The 27,801-nt window shown below is 39.6% G+C and overlaps 2 protein-coding genes across 3 annotated transcripts in view; one reads left to right on the forward strand and one right to left on the reverse strand.

Moving 5' to 3' along the window:
• Nucleotides 1–1,062: 1,062 nt before the first annotated feature.
• On the forward strand, nucleotides 1,063–25,311 carry LOC119737598 (ribosome production factor 1-like). Of its 2 annotated transcripts, none has more exons than XM_038212056.1 (10): nucleotides 1,063–1,261; nucleotides 2,713–2,769; nucleotides 3,548–3,628; nucleotides 5,272–5,367; nucleotides 6,798–6,951; nucleotides 8,084–8,166; nucleotides 9,130–9,308; nucleotides 13,635–13,761; nucleotides 18,319–18,407; nucleotides 24,979–25,311. In XM_038212056.1, the coding sequence occupies exons 1-9, from the start codon at nucleotides 1,115–1,117 to the stop codon at nucleotides 18,358–18,360; spliced, it is 966 nt and encodes a 321-aa protein (XP_038067984.1). In that variant the 5' UTR covers nucleotides 1,063–1,114; the 3' UTR covers nucleotides 18,361–18,407; nucleotides 24,979–25,311. The 2 variants fall into 2 exon arrangements, with proteins under 2 accessions (XP_038067984.1, XP_038067983.1); XM_038212055.1 differs by lacking the exon at nucleotides 24,979–25,311 and adding an exon at nucleotides 20,191–21,315 and having other exon boundaries at nucleotides 1,112–1,261.
• Nucleotides 25,312–25,405: 94 nt separating this feature from the next.
• The window catches only part of LOC119737597 (arrestin domain-containing protein 3-like), a 45,624-nt gene continuing 43,228 nt past the window's right edge, over nucleotides 25,406–27,801 (reverse strand). The window contains exon 7 of the mRNA XM_038212054.1: nucleotides 25,406–26,331. Within this exon, the coding sequence (XP_038067982.1) occupies nucleotides 25,685–26,331 (647 nt within the window). The 3' untranslated portion in view covers nucleotides 25,406–25,684. The remainder of the gene's footprint in view (nucleotides 26,332–27,801) is intronic.

A 27,801-nucleotide genomic window follows, 5' to 3' on the forward strand; every position in this document is an offset into this window, starting at 1 on the left:
ATAAAGGACTAGACAATCATTTAATTTTTTGTTTGAGAAACCCAGTAATGTCGGCTTGCATGTTATTAACTTGCCCTGAACTTTGTTGATTTTATTTTCAATGCACATTATGGGTGCACACATATGTAAATAGGCCTAAACCCCTCCGCCGAGCTCATGAATGAATAAAAGTTATACCCTCAAAATATTCTATATTAGAGAGTTCTGAGAGCCATAAAAATTGGATAATTGAATAAATATGGCAATGAACCTCTGGCCCAGATTTGGGCCTTCCAATTCTGAGCATTTTGGAAATTTGAAAGCCGTTTTTGAGCTCTAAAGTGGCGCTATGATTTGTCATGTTGTGGAGGGATCGTTTTCCAAGATGGCTACTTTTCCGCTTTGGGAAAAAAATAGGGGTCATCTTCTTTGGGTGAGAATTTCTCGAAAAGTCAATGGTCAACTCACAAAATATTTGCAAATAAAATAAAAGATGACTATTGATCGTCACTTTTCTGTGCAGCTTAATACCTGTGAGAGTTCTGATTGTTTTAAAAAGACTAGAACGGGCATTTAGCACTACAGTGTCTATGGGAATTTTAATAGACTGTTGCATATGGCACGCCAAAGCGGAATTTATTCAACCCTGCACGGCAACTGCCAACATTATAAATACATCACAACATTTAAAAAAAAGTATGTCAACATTTTAAAAAATATGTCAACATTTTTAAAAAATATGTCAACATTGTAAACAATATGTTAACATTTCAAAAACGTATGTCAACATTTAAAAAATACATGTCAACATTTCAAAAACGTATGTCAACATTTTAAAAAATATATGTCAACATTTAAAATGTTGACATACTTTTTCAAAATGTTGACATATATTTTACAATGTTGACATACTTTTCAAAAAAGTTGTGATGTATTTCATAATGTTGGCAGTTGCCGTGCAGGGTTGAATAAATTCCGCTTTGGCGTGCCATAGTTGCACCCCTATACCTCATCGTTCACGCTGCTAAATGCGTGCCGATGACAGAGAACGAGGTGATTCAATGTTGCTCATGCACACAGTACAGACGACTGGGAAGGGATCGGGAAAGAGGAACCGTGCAATATCATTTTCAAAATGGCGGCGCACATGGTCGGAAGCACGATGCATGACCAACCGGCAGAACCCCCTTCGTCTGACATTCCACAAGCAAATATCTCCCGGTTTAAGAACAAGCAAAAGAGAGCAGAAATGTACCGGAAAATGAAGGCACAGTTAAAGAAGGTAAGAGTCTTTTTTTTGTTTTGGTTTGTGTTGATCCGATTACGGGTTGTGGTTGTCTAGTTTCCGGACAGTACTGGATTCGCATTGCATTGTATGGCGATATTGCCCGTGTAGCGATTGTGAAGTAAAGGGCCAATGTAGTATCTAGAACTTAGCAACTTCTATGGTTGTGTACCAACTCTGGAGAGTTGAGTACATTTTCAAATGCTTTCTAATCCTATTCCTAACAGTAACACTAACAATACCCTACCTGCCTACACTGGCTACAGTAACAAAATTAAAAATGTTTTTCAGTTCCAACTTCCATGTCTTTTCAACATTTTTGCAACATTGGCTGACTCTTATTTCTCAGTGTTTATTATCCTATCCCCTTGCACAGCACAACAGTCTTTCTTAGGAAAGATTCCCATATCTGGCCATCCCTAATGTTTCTCTTTAGTGAGTATCAGCCATCAGAAAGTGATAATCTGATAATAGGCATATGTCCTAATTAAGTTTAGCAGGGAAAATATTGAAGTACATTGAATTTGAATTGTCAATGATTGTGTTAGTGAAAATAGGCTGCGTCATGCGGTCTGTATGGTAATCCTTACTTTTACCTTTAAGGTTAAAAGACTCACCAAAACAGCTGACTAAATGACACTCAAAAGTGACATTCTGGTATTTCTTGGCACATTTGAACAGTTGGCAATGACACCTCTTGAATATCAGCAGGTTTGATTTTGTAGAAAGAGGGCAGGGTTTTGATTTATGAGGGGACAATGACAAACAGAAAATAGATTTAAAAAGCAAGATGGCGAACTGCAAAAAAAGGTAGGAAAGTCACTTTTTCTTTGAAAGTGCTTTCAAAATTATAACTAACATGAGTTTGTCTGAAGAAAAAAGACTTCTTTAGCCTGCAAAAGTCACTTTGGTACTGGACAGTCATCTGCAAAAGTCAGTTTTGAACAGAACTCGTACAAAATAGAGGTGTCCTAAAAGTAACGATTACCGTCTGTATTGATATTGTACGCAATAATGGATGAGCGAATGTCCAAAGGTTTCCTGATACTGTGGTCATTGCGGTAGCAAAATATTCTTTCACTGAAATCTTCCAAAAACATTCAATTCCTTTGGAATACATAAAGATGTTTTAATCTTTCAAATAAAAGCAGAAAGTAAAGTACATGTAAAAAGTCTGACGCCTCATAGTTCCAATGCCTCATAATTCCCGAAGCCTCATAATTCCGATGCCTCATAGGTCCGATGCCTCGTACGCTTCGTTTATCTGACGTTGGACTTATGAGGCGTCGGACTTATGAGGCGTCGGACCCACGAGGCGGAATAAATAAATTGTAGGCCTCATAAGTCCGACGCCTCATAAGTTCGAAATTTAGGACTTATGAGGCGTTGGACTTATGATACGGCCTCATATTTTCACCCTTTAATTCTGATTCTTTTCTTTTCTTTAGCAAAAGTTGAAAGACAAGTCAAGAAAGAAGATGGAGAGAAAGGCATTAGGTGACAAGGTAAATGTCAAAAAAAATATTGGAAAACTGAAACTTAACAATTTGGCAACTTTTACTCGGATCGTCTGATTTCTCCTTTGTTTTACCTCTCTTGTACAGGTATGCCAATGAAATGAAAAACACTGCAGAGGGTCATGTAAATCTTGAAAATTCCTCTCTTTTTTGTGGCTTCGCGAATGCATGCCTGTTCACCATGGCATACAAGTGGAGTACTGTGCAAGTAACATCGCTTATAATCAGTCTTGTTCAGCTTGTGCTGACTATTGCAGTGGCGCACACAGGATTTGGTTGGGAGAGGGGCTCACAATTTTTTTTTTACACCCCTATTGCACCACTTACACCTGTTATAGCCTACTACTCCAAAATAGGCCACATACATATCACCAAGAGCAAATCGTGGGACAAAAAGAAGTGACTAAAACAAAAACAAACAAAAAACAAGAAATGAAAAATTGACAACCTCTTGGGAGGGGGGGGGGGCTCAAGCCCCGCCCAGGCCCCCCTTGTGTGCGCCACTGGACTTTTGTCTGGTACATATGTATCAACTACTTGAGTACCAAGTTTACAACCAAATATGGGGATGGTTTGGTATGAAAAGGAACAGTGCACAATACATGTATGCAATGGACACCAACATTTCTTATTTTATATATTTAAAATAAATGCAACACTTCCAGACCACATTCAGGTGGTTAAACAAACTAAGCTTTTATGACCCAAGTAAAAACAAGAAAAATTATGGGAAATGTTTAGCTCATATTTGTCATTTGTTTTGCAGGCTCCACCCAAGAAAGCCCCGAAGACCATTGAGAACATGAGGGTGTATGATGAGACAATGGTGGATCCACAGGACGAAGAGGTGGGCGCAGAGACATGATTTTTTTTTGGGGGGGGGAATCCTGCATGACTTAAGGTTCAGAGCCAAACTACAGTGTAAGGTGCACAAAGGTAAATGAAGGTTCTTTAAAATTGGAGTTGTTTGCTTGAGGGTTTTTTTTTTGGGGGGGGGGGGAGCTATTTGTCCTTACTTGCAGCAGAAGCTGAACTGCAAAGGACGCACCCTCAATGCAGTTGGGCCAAAGGCATGTAAAGGCAGGCTGCCACCATACAGCCGTGTCTAGCCAGATCGAAGTATGGCTTTTTGCAGAGGAAGGAAAACAAGTGAACCCGGAGACAAACCCTAATGGCACAGGAGAAATTCAACGAACAACATATATGACCCGAGCCGGGAATCAAACCTGGGCCACAGTGGTGAGAGGCAAGCACTTTATGCATTGTGCCGCCCATGCAATTATAACTTAAAGAAAAAAAGGTTAACATTACATGTGTGAATCTAATGAACAAACCTAGTCCAAAAATTTGGGACACTCAATACTGTGTATGAGAGTCCCAAAACTTTTAAGATAGTGAAAATATGCAATACAAGAAAATAGACTGGCACATGCAACAACCTGTCCAACACCCCTTTTGGGCCCGTGACCATTCAGCCCCGGTATGAAAAGGGCCCCCCGGTAAGCTCTTCCCCTCCCAAGAAGTCCTTTCGTACCGTCCCAGCTACTGGCCCAGGAGCTGGTCCGGTTGCTAATCAGGAACTCCTCTATCCTGGGGTCTATTGTTGCAAATATTGACACATGTAATATATCCCAGAAGAAACCCGCTTGTGGTTTTCATCTCTCAGCGCGAAACAATAGAACACTTTCGTCGGCAAAGATCAAAACCCCTGCCATGCGGTTTCGCGCACAATGGGACCGTAAGTTACCAAGGCGTTATGGAAGGATTTTATCTTTAATCCGGTAAGTCTGCTATTGTTCTGCTCTGGACGTTCTCTGAAGGGCAATAAATTGATGCGCCTGACTGACTTCAAAACTTCTGGTCAGACAGGACCATGTACCGGACGAGACTGGGCTGAAGACCGGACTGGCTTTGGACCGGACGAGGTACCGGGGGGCCCTTTTCATACCAGGGCTGCATGGTCACGGTCCCTTAGTTAGTACTACATCAATCAACTGTATCAAAAGAAACATCTGATACCAAGCCCAACTTATACACTTTCTCACCATAGTCATGCCAACCAGATTACTGAATGGTCAATCTTTTCAAAGAGTTGGACATGTACCAGTCTAGATATCAAATTGCAATCACTTTGCCTCACTCTCAGGTGCAACTTGTTGTAGAAGGTCTCCTTTAAAAATTGAATTGAAACCTGGAACTTGGCTGGTGACATACTGAGGACCTTGTCTTTACCTCTTTCAAATTTTGGAGAATTGGCCTGATTTTGGAGTGAAGTTGGGCTGATTTTGTTCTGCATGTTTTTCTGCACTGAAGTTATTCTGCGCTCTGGAACGGACCCAAGCAAACAAGTGTAACGTAGCATTTTGCTATAAAGTGAGAACGCATGTAGTGCATTGGTCTTCATTGGTTCTCGGCTTATTTTTGCATAGTACATATATTTTCGAGGCACCAAGGTTTTCTTACTACAGTACACTGTTTGACTTCTTGCAGGTGGCTCATGATGAAGAGCACGATGAGATGGCGTCATACTTCAACCGTGAGACGCAACCCAAGGTCCTCATAACTGCGTCTGATGTAACGAGATTTGTAAGTATGCATGCACAGACTTTAACCCTAACTGCCCTGAATCCTTCAAAATCATCTTTGCCAAAGTGGAGGAATTTGGAGGATTGAGGTTACATGGCAGTAGTGCATTACTGATTTTGTAGGATGCACTTTGTCAAGGTCGTGGGCCAGACCTTGTGTTGTTTTTGCTCAGCCATGCATAAATATAGGCCTGGATTATGCTTGAAATCCTCCGCACTGCTCCAGGATGTCACTGGCCAAGCCTCAACATATTGACTGTCACTGCCGCAGGATTTTGCAGGATTCAGGCAATGGTCACCCCTCCACGGACCATATTCAAGAAATAATGGAGGAATTTGCAGGATTGAGGCTATATGCTATTTTTCCATGAGGCTAATTGGAGGATTTTGCAGGATTGAGGCTACGTCCTAGCAAAAGGCTTAGGGAGTTAGGGTTAATGACCTGAAGTCGTATTGTTTATTATTAAATAGAATTTGAGTTGGGAGATGTAAATTTGGGTTTGCTCTTCGATGACGTATTTTTATAAACACTGTATACACAGTGTTGTCCGAGGGCTTGCAAGAACAATTCTAGTACCCGCAGTACCTGCTTCTGTATCAGACTCAAACCGGTCAGCCGACCCTTGCAAGCTCGGTGGTCGAGTGGTAGGATGTCAGCACTGGCAAACAGGAGGTCGTGGGTTCGAGTCCCACCCAAGTAACATTGTAAATAATATTGGGTTCCCCGTTACCGACGTACAGACGGTACAGTTACAGACTCTGTATGCTTTAAATTCATTGGGTGCTTGTAAGTAAAATCCTCAAAAATGTTTGCGATGTAGTTCTTGGGAGAAAATTACCCAGCATACAGTGCTTATAACATTAACCCTTCAAGTGAGAAGTCAATATTCTGAGCAATGTGTGAAACACTTAAAAACCCTGCAGGTCAGTTTCAGGTGAAGGGATATGAAGTGTTAAAGTCACTCTGTCACACAGAGAGTCACTTTGCACACACACAAAAACAGAACTGCGAAGATGTAGAGCGGTGAAGCATGATCGAATCTGCCTGCTTGCCCTGAGCTTAACCACACAAGAATTGAGCAGGGATTTGAAGTGTTATCCATATTCCAAAGAAGATTACCTCAAAGGAATTTGAAGTGTGGGTGTTAACTCTATGGGTAAAAGCGGTTTTGCAAAACCCAAAGGGTTGTGAAGTGCAGAGGTCTAGGAAGATTAAAACATTAAGATAATATCTGTAGCTCATCTTAGCACCATACTTCTGTTATGAAACGATTCACTTCACAAACGCATCGCTCTCTGTCATTCAAATCCTCAAATCACAACTCACTTAAATTTCATCGTAACTTCAAAATAACACTCATGAAGTGATCGAGATTCTCACTAGGACCTCTCAACAAGTTTCAGTGATCTTTTCTTTTGACTTCCCTACAGAAATGCAAACTATTCTGTCGACAGCTGCAGACCTGCATCCCAAACTCGGAGGTCTTCGCTCGACGCCGCTCTGCTTTAAAGAAGGTCATCCCGCAGGCTATAGAGAGGGGATTCACAGATCTCATCGTCATCAACGGAGAAAAGAAATTACCTGGTAAAATACTCCACTGTGAAGACTATTCACCAGTTGACACTTAATACAATTTCTTTCATTGTGTTTTCTTGAAAGGGATTTGTTTCCGGTATGTTTCAGTAAAAGGATTGTCATGTGGAGTGCTGTTGCCTCGTGGTTAAGGGCACTGGATTCGTGGTCTGTGGGTAATGCTGCGGGTTCGAGTCCAGCCGGGGTCATGGTGCGTGTGCCCTTGAGCAAGGCACTTTGTCACTCGTTGCTTCTCTCCGACCAGGAGTAAATGGGTACCTGTGAGGGCAGAGATGGTGATTGTGATTGAATAAGCTTGCTTGCGCCTAACAGGCAGCATCGAGCTGTATACTCCCCAGGGAGCTGAAATGGTATTTAAAATGTTTAATTGGCCCAATGATCAGGGGTAATAATGATACTGTAAGCGCTGTGATTATTTTACTAATAAGAGGGTTCTTAAATGCCGCTTATTATGTGGCCCACTTTCAACTTTAGGCCCTCAACATGCCAGGTGCAACACAGTTAAGCAGGGGTCAAAAGGCTGTGGGACCATGGTGCATGAGATTTATAGTCTACATTCTTGTTAAAGGGAATATACATCATTTGCTTTTGCTGTAATTTTCAGAAATGGATGGATTTGGGGGGTTGGTAATATAGCAAATATTGTTACACTTACTTTTTTGAAGTTTTGGGCTGTAAATACTATAAAAACCAAGAAAACAATCATTTTCCTGTAGTATGCTTCCCGGACTACATTTAAGATGAAACTAGTTTATAGACATTCGGGAATTGTAAGGTCAGGGAACCAGTCTAGCTGGCTTGTACCCGTTCATAGATGTGTAATCGATTGCAAACAAATGCGATGGTCATTGGGGCCAGTATTTGGGGAAAAAAGGCTTTTTTTTAACGCTGGTCGTCCGACCAGCATTGGAAATTGATACAAAAATACCATTTTCTTGGAAATGACAGTATACCACGTGCCACGATTTTACAGGATGCTTTACACTGTCATTCACTAACAGTCCAGCAAGGTATTTCAAAACAATTTGGAAGGTTAATTTTTTGATGTTTGCAAATGTTGAATTTTCCCTTTAAAAAGACAATTAACGGATGTGTTTGTCGCTGCCTGTGTCTTTGCCTGTAGATGCCATGCTGATATGCCATCTGCCTGACGGACCGACTGCACATTTCAAACTCACCAACGTGAAACTGAGGAAGGAGATCAAGGTAGGCTTTTAGTGTTTTGTGACGGGGGATTAACAAGAAGAGTGTAGGCTTTTTAAAGGTCCCATGCAACATATGTTTTTTAATCAGACCTTGAAAATGCACCTTTGAGTTCCATTTATCCTTATTTTTAATTTTTGTTTTGCCATTTTCAAGGGTATTTTTTTGCCTTTTTGGTTTTTATGCTAAGGCAGATTTCTCTATTCATGAGCAAAGGTGTGATGTCAATCCAGACAGAAACCTCGATGTTACAGCTATTTCAGTACAAAAGGTTGCTAGAATTTTGGATATTTTGCTGTCATAAATTTTCTTTTCTTTGAGGATTCGTGGTTGTGTCTGAGCAAACTTTCTCACATATGTTTTCAACGAGAACATTTTGGGGTTCGCAATTTGAACAGAAGAAAACCCTTCAACTGAACAGTGTCTTCTTGAAATGGCATCACAGCAACAGCGCCCTCTGTTGTCCGTAAAATCAAGAAAATGTTTAAAGAGGTGCACTTTTCAATCAAATTAACCAAAAAGGATGTCTGATAGTTTTCATACATTTAAGAGGATTAGACAGTTGCACAAAATGTGTTTTTAAGAACAATTTTTTGCACGAACCCTTTAAACTTGGAATACCACATCGTTACTTGGGGTGTGATCCCTGGCTACATGGCATAAACAGGTTTATGGCTTCTGACTAGCGCCCCTTGAACAAAGACAATGACAAAATGGGGAACCGCCAACATAGGGCTGGATAGCTCAGTTGGTAGAGCACTGGAACGGCAATCCAGAGGTTGCAGGTTCAAGCCCCACTCCAGTCAATGTCTTTGTTCAACTTAAACAAACTTATAATCCACTGTGAACAGTCCAATATTCCTTTTAATACTCCTTGACTCATTGCAAAAAAAACATTTGGCACTATTCCATTGAATTTCAAACATGACATGAAATAATCGACCCACTCTGTTTCTCCCAAACCAGAAATGTGGTGAAACAACAGACCATCTGCCGGAGCTTATCCTGAACAACTTCAACACCAGACTAGGGCACAGCGTCGGGCGCTTGATTGCCTCCCTCTTCCCCCACGACCCCGACTTTGTAGGACGGAGAGCCGTCACGTTCCACAACCAGAGAGATTACATATTCTTCAGGCATCACAGGTAGGCCTAATGAAAGCCTTGCTATTGTTGATTGCTTTCCGGAGGTACTGCATGTAACACCCTCTTCAAGGGAGCAAATTGATCTCTCTCACACGTCATCTCTTTCATTAACCCTACCTCCTACGTAGTTTTACTAAGTCGAAGACCATGTCCGTCAAAATCCATCACTCACTCTGATTCACATAATGCTTCAGGACCAAATCCGTTGAAATCCACCACGGGTGCTGGTGGATTTTGATGGACTTGGTACGCATGGCTTATCTACCAAAATCCCCCAAAATGGGGGGATGGATTTTGATAGAGTTGGTAAATAAATACAATGTAGTAATTTACAATTGCATATGACTGACTGTCTGCAGCAATTAATACCTTGTCATCAACCCCGACTCTATGGGCTCCGTCCGCAACAAGAGAGGCTGCTTATTTGTGACCGGCTCCTCAAAAAAAAAGGGTATTAAGTCGCCCTTAGCATTATTGTGTAATGGCCCGCTCAACATTGAGAGGGTGAACATTTTGTCAAAATGTGATTTTCTTTTTTGGCATGAATGTCATCTTTAATACCTACAGTTTCAGGTTTCATTCACAGAAACGTTGATTTTGATGTACGTGTAAAAAGTGGGGAAAACAACCATTTTGTGTGTGTTTTCTATTGCTATACAACACAGTCAGCTATTTCAAGGTCCGTTTTCTCAGTTGTGTAATTTGAACTCCAAGGAAGTAATTAATATGCAAATACGTCATATCTCCAGAACGGAAGGGGCTATGGAGCTCTATTATATACCAAATGAAAGCTAACATTGTGGGATTTCCAACCATGTACATGTATAACTCACTTTCACTTTTTTTGCAACATACAATGTAGTACCCTTTTTTGTGGAGCCGGTCGCATTTTTACCACTTTTGAGAGCCCCGTGGACATTACACACCGTGTGCGTTTACTTGTTATCGCAATGTAAGCACAAATATGTTTATTCTGAATGTGCAGAAAGCCATAGCATCTTCGTGTGAGTGTGAGGCGTTGTTTCAGAAATGCACTGGAATGTCTCTCCCAGTGGTCTCCCCCAACTCTCCCTTTCTTACCACTGAGGGGGTACTTGCGAACGGAGCCCATTGGTCCAAATCTTGTTTCATTGGTTCTTAGTGTAGTCCAATCGCTTCTGACAAGGAGACCCCCTTCATTAGCAAAAGCATCGTGCCAGTTATTTTTCCGATAATCCGTCATGGAACAATAGCTACCACAATGCCTTCGCCATTAAAAGGAACTCCAAGTGTGCGCTGTGATCACCTGCCCAGATTCTTCATTGGGGAAATTCAAGAAAAGGAAAGCACAGTAAATATGTTAAACAGTCCTTCTGATTTGAAAATCACAGGCGTGTGGAAAAAGGCACACCTGGATTTTTCTAGGCGTGTGTTTTTTCTAGGTGTATGATCTGTGGTCCAGGGAAATTCAGGCGTGCAATTATTCACACTCCTCGAGAAGCTTTTAGGTGTGCGATGGTGTGGGGGTGCGATCGCACGCCTCTAATCAGAAGGACTGGTTAAAGATGAGTACATTCTGTCACGAGCCTATATGGCCTATCAGGCAGGTGGATATCTCCGGTTTCCTTGGCACGAAATGACTGAGAATATCCCATTTCCCCCTAGATGGGATGCTAATCCATCGCAGGTTACTCCCCCTGCTAATGCCAGTGGATATGTAGGATATCCTATGGACTATAGGATATTCCATTTTGTATTTGGCAAAATGTTGGAAGTTTTATTTGTCACACACGTAACAGTCACACGTTACACAAATGTTACCTGTGTGATCGTTATATTTTTTGTGATTTTTAAGTTTTTCAGATTTTGTTTATTTTTAGTTAGAGTACAGAGTATTTAGTATGTTAGGGACTATGAAACTAAGGCCAAAAAAAAAATGTTTGGTCTCTGGTCAGATCAAAGTTCTGGAATTGATGCGGGGACGCGGCTTTTTTTTTTTTTTGCTTTTTTTTTTCTTCAAGCTTGGATTGTACAGACAAGGTGGGGTACTATTTTGCTTTTTTTGGTGTCCTCATGTACACTGGTGTCCTCCATAATTTGCCTTGGTGCTCTCGATCATTTGCCTTGGTGCTACCGCGGAACATTTTGGAAAAAAAAAAGATTGACGCGCATGATTAAAATCGACGCGCGCGCTTACCAGAGACCGACTTATTTTAATTTTTTTTTGGCCTAAATCATGATTTTTTTATTTCTCGGTGGTTTTCTTTGTATTATAACTTTGATACTATTTGTAAGTTTTGTCACATGTGTGACATGTGTTTCACAACAATTTATACAAAACAAAAACAAAAACGTATAAATTGGCTTAAACTCCCCTAAAAATGATTTTTGTTATTGTTTCATTTGGATGTAAAACTAGTTAAGAATATTCCCAGTAATAAATGTTGTACCTTCACTTAACAAAATATACATAGCAAGAAAAAAATACATGAGAAACAAGAAAAGCATATTTTTGGGGTAGGCCTACAATTTGTGGGGAAAAGTTTTTAAAAAAAATTAAAAATCAATTTTCATTGAAATCTAGTGGTACATTTTCTGGCTGCATTGACACTTTTTTATTTTCATAAGGTGAAGTTGTTGTAGTGGCACCATGTGGCAAAATCTCTTTTGTGAGTATGTGTGGTTCTGAAAAGAACCAGAGGGACTCAACGTTTCGAACAGTATGCTCTGCCCGTCGTCAGGAGACTGTTATTATTTTTTTTTCTGAAATAAAAAATTCATATATTCTGTCACATGAGCAACTAAATAACATCGGCCTATAAATAGTTAAACATTTGGATGTTCAGTCATTTCCAGAGAATGGCCCTATTCTATAATCCCAACAGTGATCCACATTACACAATATATGCCTTCCAATTTTTAAAAAAAAAATTTTTTATGAATCATGATGCAATTGTATCACCCTGAATTCACATCCATCCCACACAGTCCCAGGAACAGTACAATCCTGTTTCAATTCACTTGAAACAGGGACTCAACGTTTCGAACAGTATGCTCTGCCCGTCGTCAGGAGACTGTTATTATTTTTTTTTCTGAAATAAAAAATTCATATATTCTGTCACATGAGCAACTAAATAACACCGGCCTATAAATAGTTTACAATTTGGATGTTCAGTCATTTCCAGAGAATGGCCCTATTCTATAATCCCAACAGTGATCCACATTACACAATATTTGCCTTCACAATTTTTATATTTTTTTTATGACTCATGATGCAATTGTATCACCCTGAATTCACATCCATCCCACACAGTCCCATGAACGGTACAATCCTGTTTCAATTCACTTGAATGCCCACCACCAACCCCCTAGCAGAACTAATGTCAACATTCGACACCTCCTGAATCCTGTGCTTTCAACTGAGATGATATCTTCAGGGGACATTTATCCATTCAACTTATTCAACATTCCTATGTTTGTTTTCACTACGACATTTTGTGACAGATTTCAAGTCATGCAATTCCTCTCTATCTCTCTCCCTCTCATACTTTTTTCTTGCCTGTGGGAACATTAGATCCGATAAGGGGTGAGACATTTAAAGTAGACGTCTAAGATTCATGGACTGTGAACAGATAGCTTTTAAACCAATTGAAGTCGTTGAATCGGCTATAAGAGGCTGATAAACCTGATGGACTGCGTAAAATACTGTTAGCATCATGGTCTTGGGAGCACAGGTCGTTGGCCCGTTCATACTCGGCGTGCAACGAAACTCAAGTGCACATTTGTGATGTCGTGGTGATTTTTTGTCCTGCCAGTTCACAAAAAAAGAGCACATTTTATTGCCGGCAAATGTGGCCGCGATTGTTTCATGGTCCTGGGAAAACAGGTCATAGGCATAGAGGCTGGTTCATACTCGTCTGTAAGCAAATTGTGTGAATTCACAAAACTGGCAAATTTTGCTGCAAATGTTTTGTGACGTCCATTTTGCTAATCATTCGCATTACATGTACGTGAAAGGTGGCTCTTTTTTTTTACTAAGAGCCTAAAACCATGTGACACTTGCAGTCACAAATGAGCCTGACTTTTTTTATTTTTTTTTTAATGGTGCTGTGGGCCCTTGGCATTTTTTATTAAAGTTGTCCTGTCCATTTTGGGGTTTCAGTTATTTTCGATTCCTTTTTTTGCCTAGAAAATAAAGAAAGTTATTCACTTTTGAAGGAAACATCGATTGATAAATTGGCCCACATTTAGTCGTGGAATAACTTTTTAAATATTAGCAGCCTGACAATAATCCAGTTCTCACAAATAAACTGGTTCGTAACACCTGATCATTATTATATCTTGTAGATACATCTTCAGGAATGCAAAAAAAGTGGGTCTTCAAGAGCTTGGTCCAAGGTTCACACTCAAGCTACGCTCACTTCAAAAGGGCACATTCGACACCAAGTTTGGCGAGTATGAATGGGTGCATAAGGTGAGTCCATTGTTCTCTCTCTTTTCATTCAAGTATCAAACTAATATATTTACAGAGGACAAGTTTTTCTTATCAAGGTTTTACTGAGCTAATATCCTGATGAGTTATTCCCTACATGTGGCACCGCATAGAATATGTGATGCGAACAAGCTAAATGAGTGGTTTGTCTGAAACTGTCATTTGAAGATTCAGGCCAAAATAGGGCCACTTCATCACATCACTTCATCACATCTCTTGGTGTTCCGACTTCCATAATGTTTGAACTAAAGATGGTATCAGCATGTGGTTTTCACATCAGTAATCAAGTAATCTTGATGCAATCAAGCTACATGCATGACATGAGTCGTTTGTCGTAAACTTTTATTTGAAGATTCAGGCCAAAATAGGGCCACTTCATCACATCACTTCATCACATCTCTTGGTGTTCCAACTTCCATCATTTTTTAACTAAAGATGGTATCAGCATGCGGTTTTCACAGCAGTAATACTGAGATTGTGCTCTTTTCAAATCTGTAAAAAAAAAATTGACCAGGGTTGATAAATGACTCATTACTTGATCGCATCACATATGTGATCCCATGAAAGGACTTTCATCTCTCATTTATTCCCCACTTACATTAGAAAGAGCATTCTCAGCCTATTTAGAATATTACACATTTGACATTATTGTCAATTTTGATTAAACATGTTTGTCCGTTCATGGGCAAAATGGTGGGGCAGATAAAGGACATTTTGGGGGAATTTTAAGTCATGAGAAAGATAATTCAAGTATATTCAAAATTTTAAAAATGGCCGCCATTGCTAGATATTCTACCTTTATATTTTCAAAAGACAAATGTGCGATAGCCCTATAGCCAAATATCTTTCTCACGAATGTGTACCAAATTCCATGCTTGTATCATAAAAGGCACAATGCCATCTCACTATCAGCTGTACTAAAAGAAAATCACTACTTCCTCTTGATGTTTTCTCTGTACCAATTTTGTATAAAAGGACCTGTATGTGTGTGTCTTTGACAACCTTTTTTTTTCCCATTTTGTACGGTTTTAGTCAGTGTTGGAATGCTCCGTACACATAGACAATTATTTGTTTAAATTATGGCTGATTCGAAGTCGTATATTTGTTACCTGCTTGGTATACAAATTCTACAATTGTAATATCCGTCAGTCACAGATGCATATAAAGTTAATTGTTGCGTAATTCAGTAAATTATGATTTGTACAAAGACTTTGCAAATAGTACAGATGGTACTGTAGCTCATAAGCATGAAGAAAATTGGTAATACAGAACATGCACATGTATACAAATTGTATGTATGAGTGAAAAATGATTACATTGCACACAGCAATTGTTTCGTTTTTTTATTGCCTATGAATACTGGAATGTAATTACAGAGACTGGTTACAACTGGGAAGAGGGAATTCTACAGAAAATTAATGAAGAGGCTGGCGTGGCTCGGTACAAAGCATGCCCCCCGGTTGCTGGGATTTTTGCCAGAAGGGGGAAATCACCTTAAATGTAGTAAGGTGGAAAAGCACTATCCAGAGAGGCGAAAAACACTCCAAAGTAGCAAAGTGACAAACCATCGGCAGGGTTGGGCTCAATTCTGAGGCATTATTTAGTGAAAAATGGGAATTGCATTCCGCTTTCCCCTTATTTTCTTTTTCTTTCTGTTTGCCCTGATTTCCTGGGACGGACAGGTGCCACTCCCCCCCCCCTTGTCCCCCCCCCCTTTGCCCGCTCCCCCCCCCCCTTTTTTCCCCCTCCCTTTGCCCCCCCCCCCCCCTCCCTTTTGGACGCACATGATTCAAAATACTACATTGTGTGTCTCTCTCAGTTATTTTCCACAAATAAACAGGCATGCAACTTTTCCTAGGATCCACTGATTCCTCAGGTTTTTTTTTTTACTTCTCATGAACATGATGAATGCCATTACAAATTGAAAAACACAGTACAAAGTCTTGTGTGGTTTGGAATTTCCTCGTTTTTTCCCCCCTAAATTCCCAGTTGCATGCCTGAAATAAACCAGAAAAGTGTATGCTGAAATGCATGCTTGAAGCATGCTGAAATGCAGATTTTTGTTGTGAAATGTGAATACCCTGCCGTATTTAGTGCAACACCTGTCATGCCTGTGCTTTGTTGTGTATCAGGTACCGGGTTCCTGACATACACCACCTGCTCAAAACCTTTTAATCTTCATGATTTTGTCACGAAAAGTTCCTGTTTGCTAGATCCTGATTCAGGGAATTGTGTTGTTTTTTTTCTGATGGACTTGTAAGTAGATGTCACAGAAAAGGAAGCATTATAGCATTTCAGTATAATCGTTGCACCTTCATTGTAATGTGAATTTGTAAATTTGGCCTTTATTTCTCTTCAGTGATGCCGTAGCTACTCGTAGATCAGTCAGCTTAAAGGGAAAATACAACATTTGCAAACATCAAAAACCAAACCATTTTGAAATACCTTGATGGACTGTTAGTGAATGACAGTGTAAAGCATCCTGTAAAATCATGGTACCTGGTATACTGTCATTTTCAAGGAAAGTGGTATTTTTGTATCAATTTCCAACGCTGATCGGCCGATCAGCGTTGGAAAAAACTGGCTTTTTTTTCAAATACTGGCCCCAGTTGAGCATCGCACTTGTTTGCAATCGATTACACACCTATGAACTGGTACAAGCCAGCTAGACTGGTTCCCTGACCTTACAATTCCCCAATGTATGTAAACTGCTCTGTTTCTTCTTATATGGAGTCAGGGAACCAGACTACAGGAAAATGATTGTTTTTCTTGGTTTTTATAGCGTTTTCGAACCCCAAACCTCAAAAAAGTCAGTGTAACTATATTTACTATATATTTCCAACCCCACAATTCCATCCACCTCTGAAAATTACAGCAAAAGCAAATGATGTATATTCCCTTTAAGCACATTACTTGAAGACAATTGTGCAATGTATTAACATTAATGTCCAGTGTGCTATGTAAATGTTTGCATTTGTAGAGTACACACGTATTGTGTACTATTCAATACAATTTTTATTTTCACATGATGCAGGAGTATTTACTTCTCGTATACTCAAATGCCAGCATTCTTTTCGCTTTTCAATTTGAATGGGAGCAATTTCCCTCAACAATCGACTGATGCACTTGCCATTTTCTCCTGTCGGTTAAATGGAGTGGTGGTTGTCATGGCAATCAGGTGCTGGACGTTAATGAAAGAGGTATCGCCTTGGTAACGCTTGGAAAGATGGCGATGGTTAATTGTGCGGAGGCGTTCAGTTCTGCTCATTGTCATAAAGGAGAAAAGACCTGCCTTTGTGCTGTCAAAAGGCTTACAATAATCGGACATAAAAAGTCAAGGATGTCCCTTCCGCTACGTTTTGAACAAAATGCATCACTAAATATTATTGTCATTTATTTGGGTAATGATGTTACACACAAACATCGCACAGCATTGGCTATAACACACTATGTTCATGTATTGTTACATAATGTACACGTATGTACATGTACTCAATAAGCCACGCTGCATGTACATGTACATGTATACATTTGTATGTATGACATTTGCAAATAAAAAATTAAAACAAAAACAAACCAAATTATTATGAAATACCAGTACATGTACATTGTACCTTACTTGACTGTAAGTGAATAGCATCCTGTGAAATCATGGCACCTAGGCTGGTGTGCTGTCAGGAAAAGTGGAATTTGTTTATCAATTTCCAACGATGGTCGGCTGACCATCGTTGAAAAAAAATTGACTTTTTTTTAAATTTAAATACATGTACTGCCCCCACATGTTTGGTCCACATTTTGTTTGCAATGGGTTACACATCTGTGAACGGGTGCAAGCCAGCTAGTCTGGTTCCCTGATCTGACAATTCCCCGACGTCTATGAATTGCTCTGTTTTGTCTGAAGTAGGGTCAGGGAACCAGACATCAATTACATACTGTACAAGAATGTATTTTTTTTCTTGGTTTAATTCTAGCGTCTATGATCTCAAAACTTTAAACAGGAAAGTGTAACAGTATTTGCTATAAAATTTTAACTCCCAAATACATGTACATAATATCCATTTCTGAAAATTATAGCAACTAGGCAAGTGTTGTAAATTATGTACATGTACTCCCTTTAAACATGTTTAATTTGATGTGCTCACATACATTTGTACATGCATGCAGCTGAGACAAATTACTTTTTTTTCTGTTTGGGTGAAGGCCCTTGGAGTATACATGTAGAGTATCGGATGCAATCAAATTTACGAAACCTCTTGATCACTTAATATTATTTTCTTCATTTTATTATACATGTACCCTGTACATGTCTGTTTCCCCCGAGAGATATTGCCAGCATGTATTGTAAATTGGAATAATACATGAACATTGTAAAATTTAAATTCCAATCTTAAAAGCGTGGGAGTAGTTTTCTCTCCATTTCAATTTTCAACATTCAAGGAAATATTAAAACCTGGTATATGCCCCATACCCTGAGCATTAACTTTTGATTAAACATTTTCTTATTCACTTTATATTTTTGTCTTATTATTTTCATCACAGAGACACGAAATGGAAACAAGTCGGAGGAAATTCTTCTTGTAGTTTCTTACATTTTTTTTCAGCGGGTTTCAACTTCAGAAGGTCTTGAGGTAATTATTTTAATTTAATTCATGTATTTACTTCTGATCTGTACTCTTCACCAAGGTTGACAAAAGATGGAATTGTCAAGCAAGGTTTTTGTCAAGAATTATATTGTTTTACTCCCATTCATTGCGTGTTGTATTTTATACACATACCGGTATTGTGACTCTGAATTGAAGTTAACTGTCAGCTTGTGGACTTTTTTTTCTTTTTTTAAAGAGGCAGTGTTTATAATTTAAACTGTTCATTATTATAGTGGCATGTTTTAAGGGCAGAGTGCACTGTCTCAACAATTTTTGTTTTTGTATTTCATTCCATAATGTTTGAAGGGCCCATGCAATGTAATTAGTGCAATGCAGTCCTCAGAGATGGACCTTTGTGTCTCATTTAACCCTACATGTATTTTCAATTTTCGTTTTGCCATTTTCAAGGGTAATTTTGGTGCCTTTTTGGTTTTTATGCAATGCTAATGCCAATTGCAAGTTCCATATTCATGAGCAAAAGTGTGATGTCATTTGAGGCAGACACCTCAGTGTTGCAGGTAATTCAGTGCAACTTGCCAGAATTTTCGATATTTGACTGTCAAAATGTTCTTTTCTTTGGTGATTTGTTTTTGTGTCAGTACATTGTACATGGCAGTAAGCGAATGAGCAGACTTGTTTCACATGTTTTCAATGAGCAATTTTTTTGGTTCACAGTTTGAACAGTATACCGTAAATGAACAAGGTCTTCCTGAAATGACATCAAAGCAACCGTGCCCTCTGTTGTCCGGAAAAGCATGAAAAATGTTTAAAGAAGTGCACTTTTGAATAAAATTAACCCAAAAGGGATGTCAAATAGTTTTCAAACGTTTAACAGGAGTAGAAAGTTGCACGAATTACATTGTACACTATGTACATGTTCCTGAGAAAAATTAATGTCATTGCCCTTTAAATGAAACACACACACACATTATACAATCATTGAACTGTTGAATATTAGAGTCTTTATTCATTATATCACCTTCAGTTCAGTTGGGATAATAATATCAGAAACAATCACCCTTTTTAATAAAAATTCCCCCTGAGAAGAGTATTGGTCTCCGGTTATAGACACATCTGCTTGTTTTTATCCCCTTTCAGTTAAGAGAAACAGTCGATACATTTGAACAGCTGCTTAAACTAAACAAAACAATCTTGTCATTTTTTTTCATTATTTATAAACTTCCCGTTGCCACACAAGCTCGCAAAAGTGAAAGCTTACATGCAATGTCGAGTTATTAATTAAAAGACAAATCTACCAGTGAGCTAATTTCCTTGGCAGTTTCATGTGTGGACGCTTGCTTAAAAACAGCTCTCTTTGAGTTTTTGCAAGTAAATCAACCTTTGTAAAAATGTCTACAATATTTTATTCTTTCCATTCTTCCTCCAAATTCGAATATTAACCAACATCAGTGGATGATTGCATAGACATCCGCTGAAAAAAAACACCTTTTAAATTATATTTGCACTCTTGCCTGCTTCGAACACCCACCAGTATATAAAATGCATAAAATATAACATACATGTATGACAAAAATATTCAAGAGCGAGTATACTTGTGCAAACAGTGTTTGTGCACTATGGTAAATATATATAGATTTACAAATGTGCATTTTTACACAGTTACAACTAACGTAGGGTTGCACTTGCTATTTAAAAATATGTCCATGTAGCAATGACATGTTTGCGTAATTGTTTAAATTATAACTGGTTAAATGTGTAAAATGAATTGGAACCATGGTCCTCTTTTATCTGTGAATCATTGTTGCAGATTAAAAAGAAAAACACCATCTGCGGGAACAAGTTGGTCTCTAAATATTTCTGAGCATGGGCTTCATCTGAGTACGAGCTTCAATTGGCAGCTTGGTTTCAGCACCAGGATTGTCATTGTTCAAAATCCAAGATATGGACACAATGCACAGTGTACGCTTGCTTCGGACAGCTTTTGTTATTTAAATTCCTCTATAATGAAAACACAAAGAACCTATCCATGCGCATGGCAGAGGCACTAATACCTGCCCTCAGTTGTGACATCAGTTGCAACAGGGCTACACATTTCAAAAGTGAACCACTCACAAAGTAAATCTTGCAGTAGTGACCGAGGGCTCTAGAATTTGTTTTAAAATTTCTCAAAACGTAGCATAAAGCCACCACAACTGCTAAAATGCAGAGCAACAAGACCCAGGGAACATCTTGTGGGATATTATAGGACGTAGTGGAGTAATCAATCTATAAATTTGTTGAACATGTCTTCAGACACGTTCGTAAATGTTTAAAAATACATTATTACAAGCCATGGAATTAAAGGTTTTACATGACAAAACGTTCATAAAGTTCATCTCAACAATTAAACAGCATGGGGCAATTAAAGATTGACATTGTCAAAATCCTTATAGCATAACAAACATGTACGCCTTTGACAGTGTTATTCCTTTAATAAAACATGTTCACCTTTAAAAAAAAAAAAAAAAACGAAAATAACCAACATTGTCCCTCTGTTTTCGTTCCATTAATCTCTCTCATTAGTTATCATGCTCAAAGATCACATTTTTCCATTAATGACCCACATTCTGCACATAATTCGCTCTACCCACAGCACACCCATAAAATTATCTCTACTTTCAGTCAGCCAGCCGTTTGTTCATTTGCTCATCTATCCATCTTGTCAAGCACATACATGTATCTACTCTGTCATCCATTACCAATTCTTCATATAGACCTCATTTACGATGTATAACTTAGCGTCTGTTAGACTACCTGTCTATACCTGTCAACTCGTTCCCTTCTCGTTCATTCATCCACCCGTTACCGATTCACCTATCGGTTTGCGTCATCCTTCATTCTGCATTTTAATAAATGATGGACCGACAAACAAGCATCAAAGCAATCAGGTTAAGTAAGACTGATCAACCAACGGACGACTTGACTGACTGACCGACACCAACTGACAAACTCACAGAAACCAAATTGAAAAACCAACCAACCGATGAACCACCTGACAAACCAACTATCCCTGTACTGAATACAAATTGATGGACACTTTTGAACAACCCGCTGGTCAATGGACACCCATCGACAAACTGACCAAAAAACAACCAACAGATTTAATCCATCAACCATTCAGAACAACAGCCAAATACTCACCTTGATATTTTTTTGCATCCCGCTGCACCCATCGTCTGTACTCGTACCCATCGCGCTTCACCCACCCATCACACCTTTGCCAATCTATCCTTGCACTCAGTGCTCCTCTATTCCCACTCTATTTTCACTCTGTCAATTCGCAAACCTTACCCAGTACCCATTCATTTGCCCATACATCCATTCAGTGATACCAACCCATTCACCCAGTGGTACCACCCCATTCACCCGGTGATACCCACCCATTCACCCAGTGGTACCGCCCCATTCACCCAGTGGTACCACCCCATTCACCCAGTGATACCCACCCATTCACCCAGTGATACCCACCCATTCACACATTCAACCACTCATTTAGGTCAGTTTCATGAAACTGCTCATCACAGAAAAACAATTGCTAAGCACAAACAGGTTACAATGTACCTGTCAATAGATCGATGCATGTACATTGATTGCTACCGTTTCTTTAAGCTTCATTTCTGCTTAGCCTTTAATTTGCCACGCAATATTTTTCTGCTGATCAGTCCTGTGAAAATAGCCCTGGTTCACCTGTAAAAGACCAAACAGTCAACCAAAAACCCCACCCAAGGGATGCCTTTATCCCGATCTTCATCCTTTTGTACACTAGTGAAAAATATACAACGTATATTTAAAAAAAAACTCTCTCACAGTTTATGAACCTCAGTGCTCATCCATTTTTCTCCCAAACAGATGGTGAAGTGCTGGAAATGGTTGAAAAGCAAAATGAACAAAAGTACACACAAATTGATAATTCATTGGCACAAACCCCAAGAAGTTGAAAGTTGAAACAAGTGTCATACATAGGATACAGCGTTCAGTGAAAACAAATTGTGGCGAATTGGACAAAGCATCCACGTTCGCATCATGACCAATTTGGTAACCGCATAAAATCTAAAAGATGATTAAGGCCTTGTATGAAGGTATTATATTCACCGCAAAAGAAAAATAGTCCACACTCATTGGAGGGGTTATAATTTTGAATCTGATCGTCTTATGATAACGTCTTTTATATAGACCTTTGGGGAATGTTGTTACAGTCAAACGTTTATTAGAAGAGCACTGTTAATGCAACATCCTGCTTATAACAAGCACAATTTTAGGTGCCGAGTCTTTGTTTGTCTTTGTTTTCCATTTCTGTTTATAATACAAGGTACCTGTTATAACAAGGTAATTAGTAAAGTCCCAAAGACCTTGTTACAAAGGTGTTCGACTGTAGCTACATTTTAATACCCCGTTTGCTACCAAAGACTGTCAATCGTCCAACACTGACAACGGCTTATGAAATATGATGCAGTTTAGTTGCAAATTTAAAGCTTAATGTCACACTGCCCAAAACGAACGGCAGGGAATACCGATCGCACAGTGCTTGCATGCATGAGAGCACCAAAATGGAATTACCCACTCCTTGTTTCGGCACTGTGCAGTCGATATGGCCAATTACGGGCTTTTCAAACTGCATCATTTTTCATAAACCGTTGTCAATCTTGGATGATTTACAGTCTTTGGAGGCGAACGGGGTATCAAAATGTAGCTAACAAAATTCTCCAAAGGTCTATATAAATGACGTCATCATAAGATGATCAGATTCAAACTTATTACCCTCCAATGAGTGTGGACTTTATTTTGTTTTCTTTTGCGGTGTTTATAAAGGTTTATATAGCGGCTGCGTATCGAGTGGCCAATAGACCCTTTACATATACATTCAGCAGCCATCTCTGAGGTGTCTGTGTTCAGATGTTGGTTCATGTCTGCTTCTGAGAAACAAAAACACGCACCTTCAAGATGGCTGCCGTGGAAACAGTCGACCCTTGTGCAGTTTGTTATGCCTTGTGGCCACCTGTCCAATGCGGTCAGCACATGGCATTGCAGCCGGTATTCATTCTAACCATAATTATATCAGTTCTGACAAGCTCTCGTGGCTGTTTTCTTATCTGTCCCACTCATCCATATACACCTGTTTGTATCCTGTGGAATAATCCATTGCGATCAGGGGCCTTTTAGCCCCAACTGCGATATGACAAATCTTTGGCAGTACATAATGTGAATATGCCTTAGTTGCATTACAAAAGTGCCGTGTCTAGAAATGGGATAGTATAGTTGGCTTCTTTTCGAAATATGATAATGCACAATGCGGGTACATTGCTTAAATAAAAATCATTTTTACAATCAAGTACTCCTCAAAAAAATTGTAGTTGTTTAAATACATCAATAACAAGTGAGCTATCACTGCACTACTGTAATTAGTGTTAGACAAATTTCCATTCAATTAATACTTGTAATATTTCAAGGCACTTAAAACGTTTTTGTGATCTCATTCAGTGATCAGATTTATTGTACATGTTGTTACATAACATGTTGTCTTCATGTTTGATTCCCACATTTACACATGTACATTGTTATACCGGGTTTTTTTCTCTTATGGCTTTCCATAGCGGTTTCTATAACTTTATCATAAGGTTTTATGTCATTGTTTTCCTTTACTCCAATACGCGAAGGCATTGTGTTGGAGACATATTTCTGTGGTAGCATGAATATCAAAAGGGGGGAAGAGAAATTATGATGTGAAGATTACATTTGTAGGTTCGCCAGCTAATTGAAAATTGTCATTGTTGACAATTGGGGGAAAACTCCTTTTTTTCACATGAAGTACAACTTCAGTACTTTCAAGTCCTCAAAAGCCAAACATATTTTCCCGCTGTTTTAAATTGAGATTGATGTTACCAATTTGTATTCGGGCAAATTTTCTAGTGATTTTTTTCAAGGCAAAGTTCCACGTTCAGTCTACTCGAAATTCGTCCATGTTCGCATCATACTGATATACATGAAACTTAGTGTTTTGGTCCCAATTAAAATTGTTTGTACATTCATGTAGCCGGAGCGAGCAATAAAAACATGCAGTATATAAAATAAGTGTTTTTTCTGCCTTTCTGTATCAAATTTAGCTACAGTCGACTTGCGTTAATACAAACTCACAAATTATGGTTATAGTGCTCCATTTAACCCTTACTATCCCAGCCATTCAAAATCCAACTGCAAGTTTTGTGGGAATCTGTTAGAGTATTTCACTGGTAAACTGATCATGCTTTACCGTTTGGTATACCACCATAATCAGAGTCCAACAGTTTGGGTGAAGAGTTTACCATATGGTGTTGGAATTTGCAAGAGTGAGGAAGGTTCTTAGTAAACCACTCAAAAGGGTTAGGGTTAGTTAATTACACAATTGTGATACAGCAAACATGTTGGCTACGTCCAGCCGAGTGTGTATTAACGAGAGTCGACTGTATTTACAATTCATTCTGTGACTGGGTATTGTTGATATCATAATTGGTTGCTTCGCTCGTCACAGCTATTAATATTGATTAGAAATGCTTTTATTCGGTTATATTTTCCTCATCAGATTTTCCCGTCTGAGGATTTCCAATTAATCGTCTGGTCGGATGTGCTTTAGACGAGCTCAGGCATCGAAGGCCATCCTGGCATCGGCTGACTTCATCTCAGACTAGTCTCTCGGGAGAGTTGATGAGACGAGGAGCGATAATTCCTTTCTTGAAGTACGAAATCCGGAGCTTAACATTACGCCAGCAGCCAGTTTGGTGTGAAGCGACTGGCTGCCATCTTAGTGCAAACCATGGTGTGGAAATTCATATCTTGAATTTCAAGTGATTCTCTGTCGTTTCTCAATTCTAAATATGGCAAGTTGGCATCTAATAAATATATGGGACTAACGAAATCTTTTGTTATTTGTGTTTTCCTAATTGTGTGGTGTTCATGCATGGTGGGTTGCACTGCGTACGCAGAACACTGACATCATTGGCAAGAGGTTCAAAGACTTCGATTCTGTTTTTGTAGATTTTTCCCATCTGAAAAATAATAGGAAAACATGTAGTTTCAAACCAACATCGTCACTGCACTGGCTTCCAAAAGTACTAGAAGTGTGAAAATATCTTGATATCAAAAAATTGCAATAAAGTCGCAGCCTCGTTAACCTCCTCACATTTGCCCCATCAAAATGTTCGAGGAATTGGGGAAAACAAAAGGTTGAACGCAGACTCAAGCTGCAATGTCAAAAGTTCAAAGTTCAAGTGTCCAAGCACTATTGTGTGTCATACGTAGTGGCAGGCGTAGACCCGGCCTCCTTCGCCGTATTCCACTGCATAGTAGTCAGTCTGGTGCCGGGCCATGACCTCGGCAAGTTCTTGGTCCTCGGCCGTTGTGGTGCCTTCGCTGGCCGTACAGTTCGCGTTGGAATTGAGATCGATACCGATTGGTGTAAACCTCTCTTGCCCGGAAATCTGGTAGATCGGGTTGGTGTCGGAACTAGAGGGTTTACGGCTCAGCGGTAAATTGTTCGTACTAGTGGTGATGTACTTGGTAATACTACCGCTGGATTTACTCGCTATAACCGAAGGATCGTCCAGTTGCTGATGCGTTCCGCTGCCATTGTGTAAAGAAAGACTGGAACGCGAGTGTCCGTACTGCAGTAGACTGTTAACACTCGGTTGCGCACTGAGCTGATTCCGTGGGGCTCCATTAGCCCGTCCGGATCCACCAGGCAGGTAGCCGTTGCTTTGCGCCGTGGTGGACGGGTGGTTCCCTGGTATGGCTCCGTTAGTGGTAGGGTAGTCTTGGACGATGACTGCGCAGGCGGTGAGGTATAGCGGGGTGAACTGTTTGACTTGCATAATACGGTCTCCGTCGTTGTACTGCATGTAGCCCGTGTTGGACCCACACGATTGCGGACAAGCATGACCTGAAAACAAAAAATCCAGAGACAACTTAAAAAAATATCGCTCCGTTTTCGTAAATAAGAATAAAGTTTTTTTGTTTTTTTTAAACAGTTGACAGTTAACTTGAACAAAGACATTTACTGGAGCGGGGTTTGAACCTGCGACCTCCGGATTCCTATCCCAGTGCTCTACCAACTGAGCTATCGAGCCCTATATTGGCGGTTCTTTAATTCGTCAGTCTCCTTGTTCAAGTGGCGCTAGTCAGAAGCCATAAATCCGTGTATGCCATGTAGCCAGGGATCTTAAAATACAAGACTTATTATAATGCACCTATTCAATTTCCCTTTGTGTTTCATTTGAAAATAAATGAATAGAAATTGGTAAAGACGGTCGTTGGCTTAATTTACTAAGTGTGCATAACAGACGTCTGAGTCGCACATTATAGCAGAGCTCTGAAAGTTGCTGAAACTACATTCCAGCGTTTGCAGGTCCGAATTCCGCATAATTTAGTTTTCTTGTAACTTTTTTTTGCTACTATAGGATGTAATAAAAATGGTTTTCTTTTTGTTCCAAATTAGGTCGGTATACGTAAATGCGAATTCGCTATTGTGGAATGGAACATTCCATGTGTCACCAAATGAAATCATTCTTTTCATTGCACGAATGTAAAACACCCACTATTTGTTTATTCAACACCCGAATAGATCCTCGTCATGTGATTGGTCAGAGCCGCCAAAGGTGTGACCGTGCAATAGAACTATTATTTACCGTGGAATAGAACTTCTATTTTTGCCGTGCGGGCCGTGCGTTGGGACGACTAATTTAATGACATTGTGATCAACGACCTACCAATCAGATTTATTCAGGCGCATGCATAATACTTGTTATTCCATCTTTAGTCTGGTTCACCTCAGATCCAGGAAAGATTTGTATCTTTCCACATACTACTTTGTTTTTCGTATGAATGTTGACGCGGACAACATACAGCCTTTTGGGATACTGTCCTTTATACGCTCATAAATAATCACTGTAGTATCTCATTTTGGCCTCGCTGGGATAATACGGCGGTTTTTTGGCGCTTTAAGAACACATTCCATCGGGATTTTTTCCCTCGAGCACAAAACCCCAGAAACAGTCAATTAACCTCCGTTGCTCTGTGCCAATGGACCCGCTAACCCTCCTACGACTTGTGATAACCAGAGCCTAGGGAAAACCAAAGTACAGGAAGAAAGCAGCGGGGGAGTTAATGGAAAGATAGTGGAGATTGCTTGAAAGGGTAATTTTTTTCGGTTCGTCTGCATGCGAAGCGGCCGAGAGAAGCAAGCAGTCTTGTTTCGGTGTGCGCGTGGTCGGTCAATTGGCGTCCTAATATGGCGTCCATGTAATAGCTTAGCGCCTTATAAACACTTATTCCCTACTGCCTTTTACTAAGTACTGGACCAAGTCCGCCAAAATCCATCAATCACACTGCTTCCAATGCATGCTTTGCATCA

This window comes from Patiria miniata, unplaced genomic scaffold, assembly GCF_015706575.1.
Source record: "Patiria miniata isolate m_02_andy unplaced genomic scaffold, ASM1570657v1 HiC_scaffold_3, whole genome shotgun sequence".
Taxonomy (NCBI): Eukaryota; Metazoa; Echinodermata; class Asteroidea; order Valvatida; family Asterinidae; genus Patiria; species Patiria miniata.

Coding starts and splice junctions, on each gene's coding strand:
- LOC119737598 (XM_038212056.1), top strand. CDS start 1,115: ATGGCGGCGCACATGGTCGGAAGCACGATGCATGACCAACCGGCAGAA. Junction 1,262..2,712: donor TGAAGGCACAGTTAAAGAAG/GTAAGAGTCTTT, acceptor TCTTTTCTTTAG/CAAAAGTTGAAAGACAAGTC. Junction 9,309..13,634: donor ATATTCTTCAGGCATCACAG/GTAGGCCTAATG, acceptor TATATCTTGTAG/ATACATCTTCAGGAATGCAA.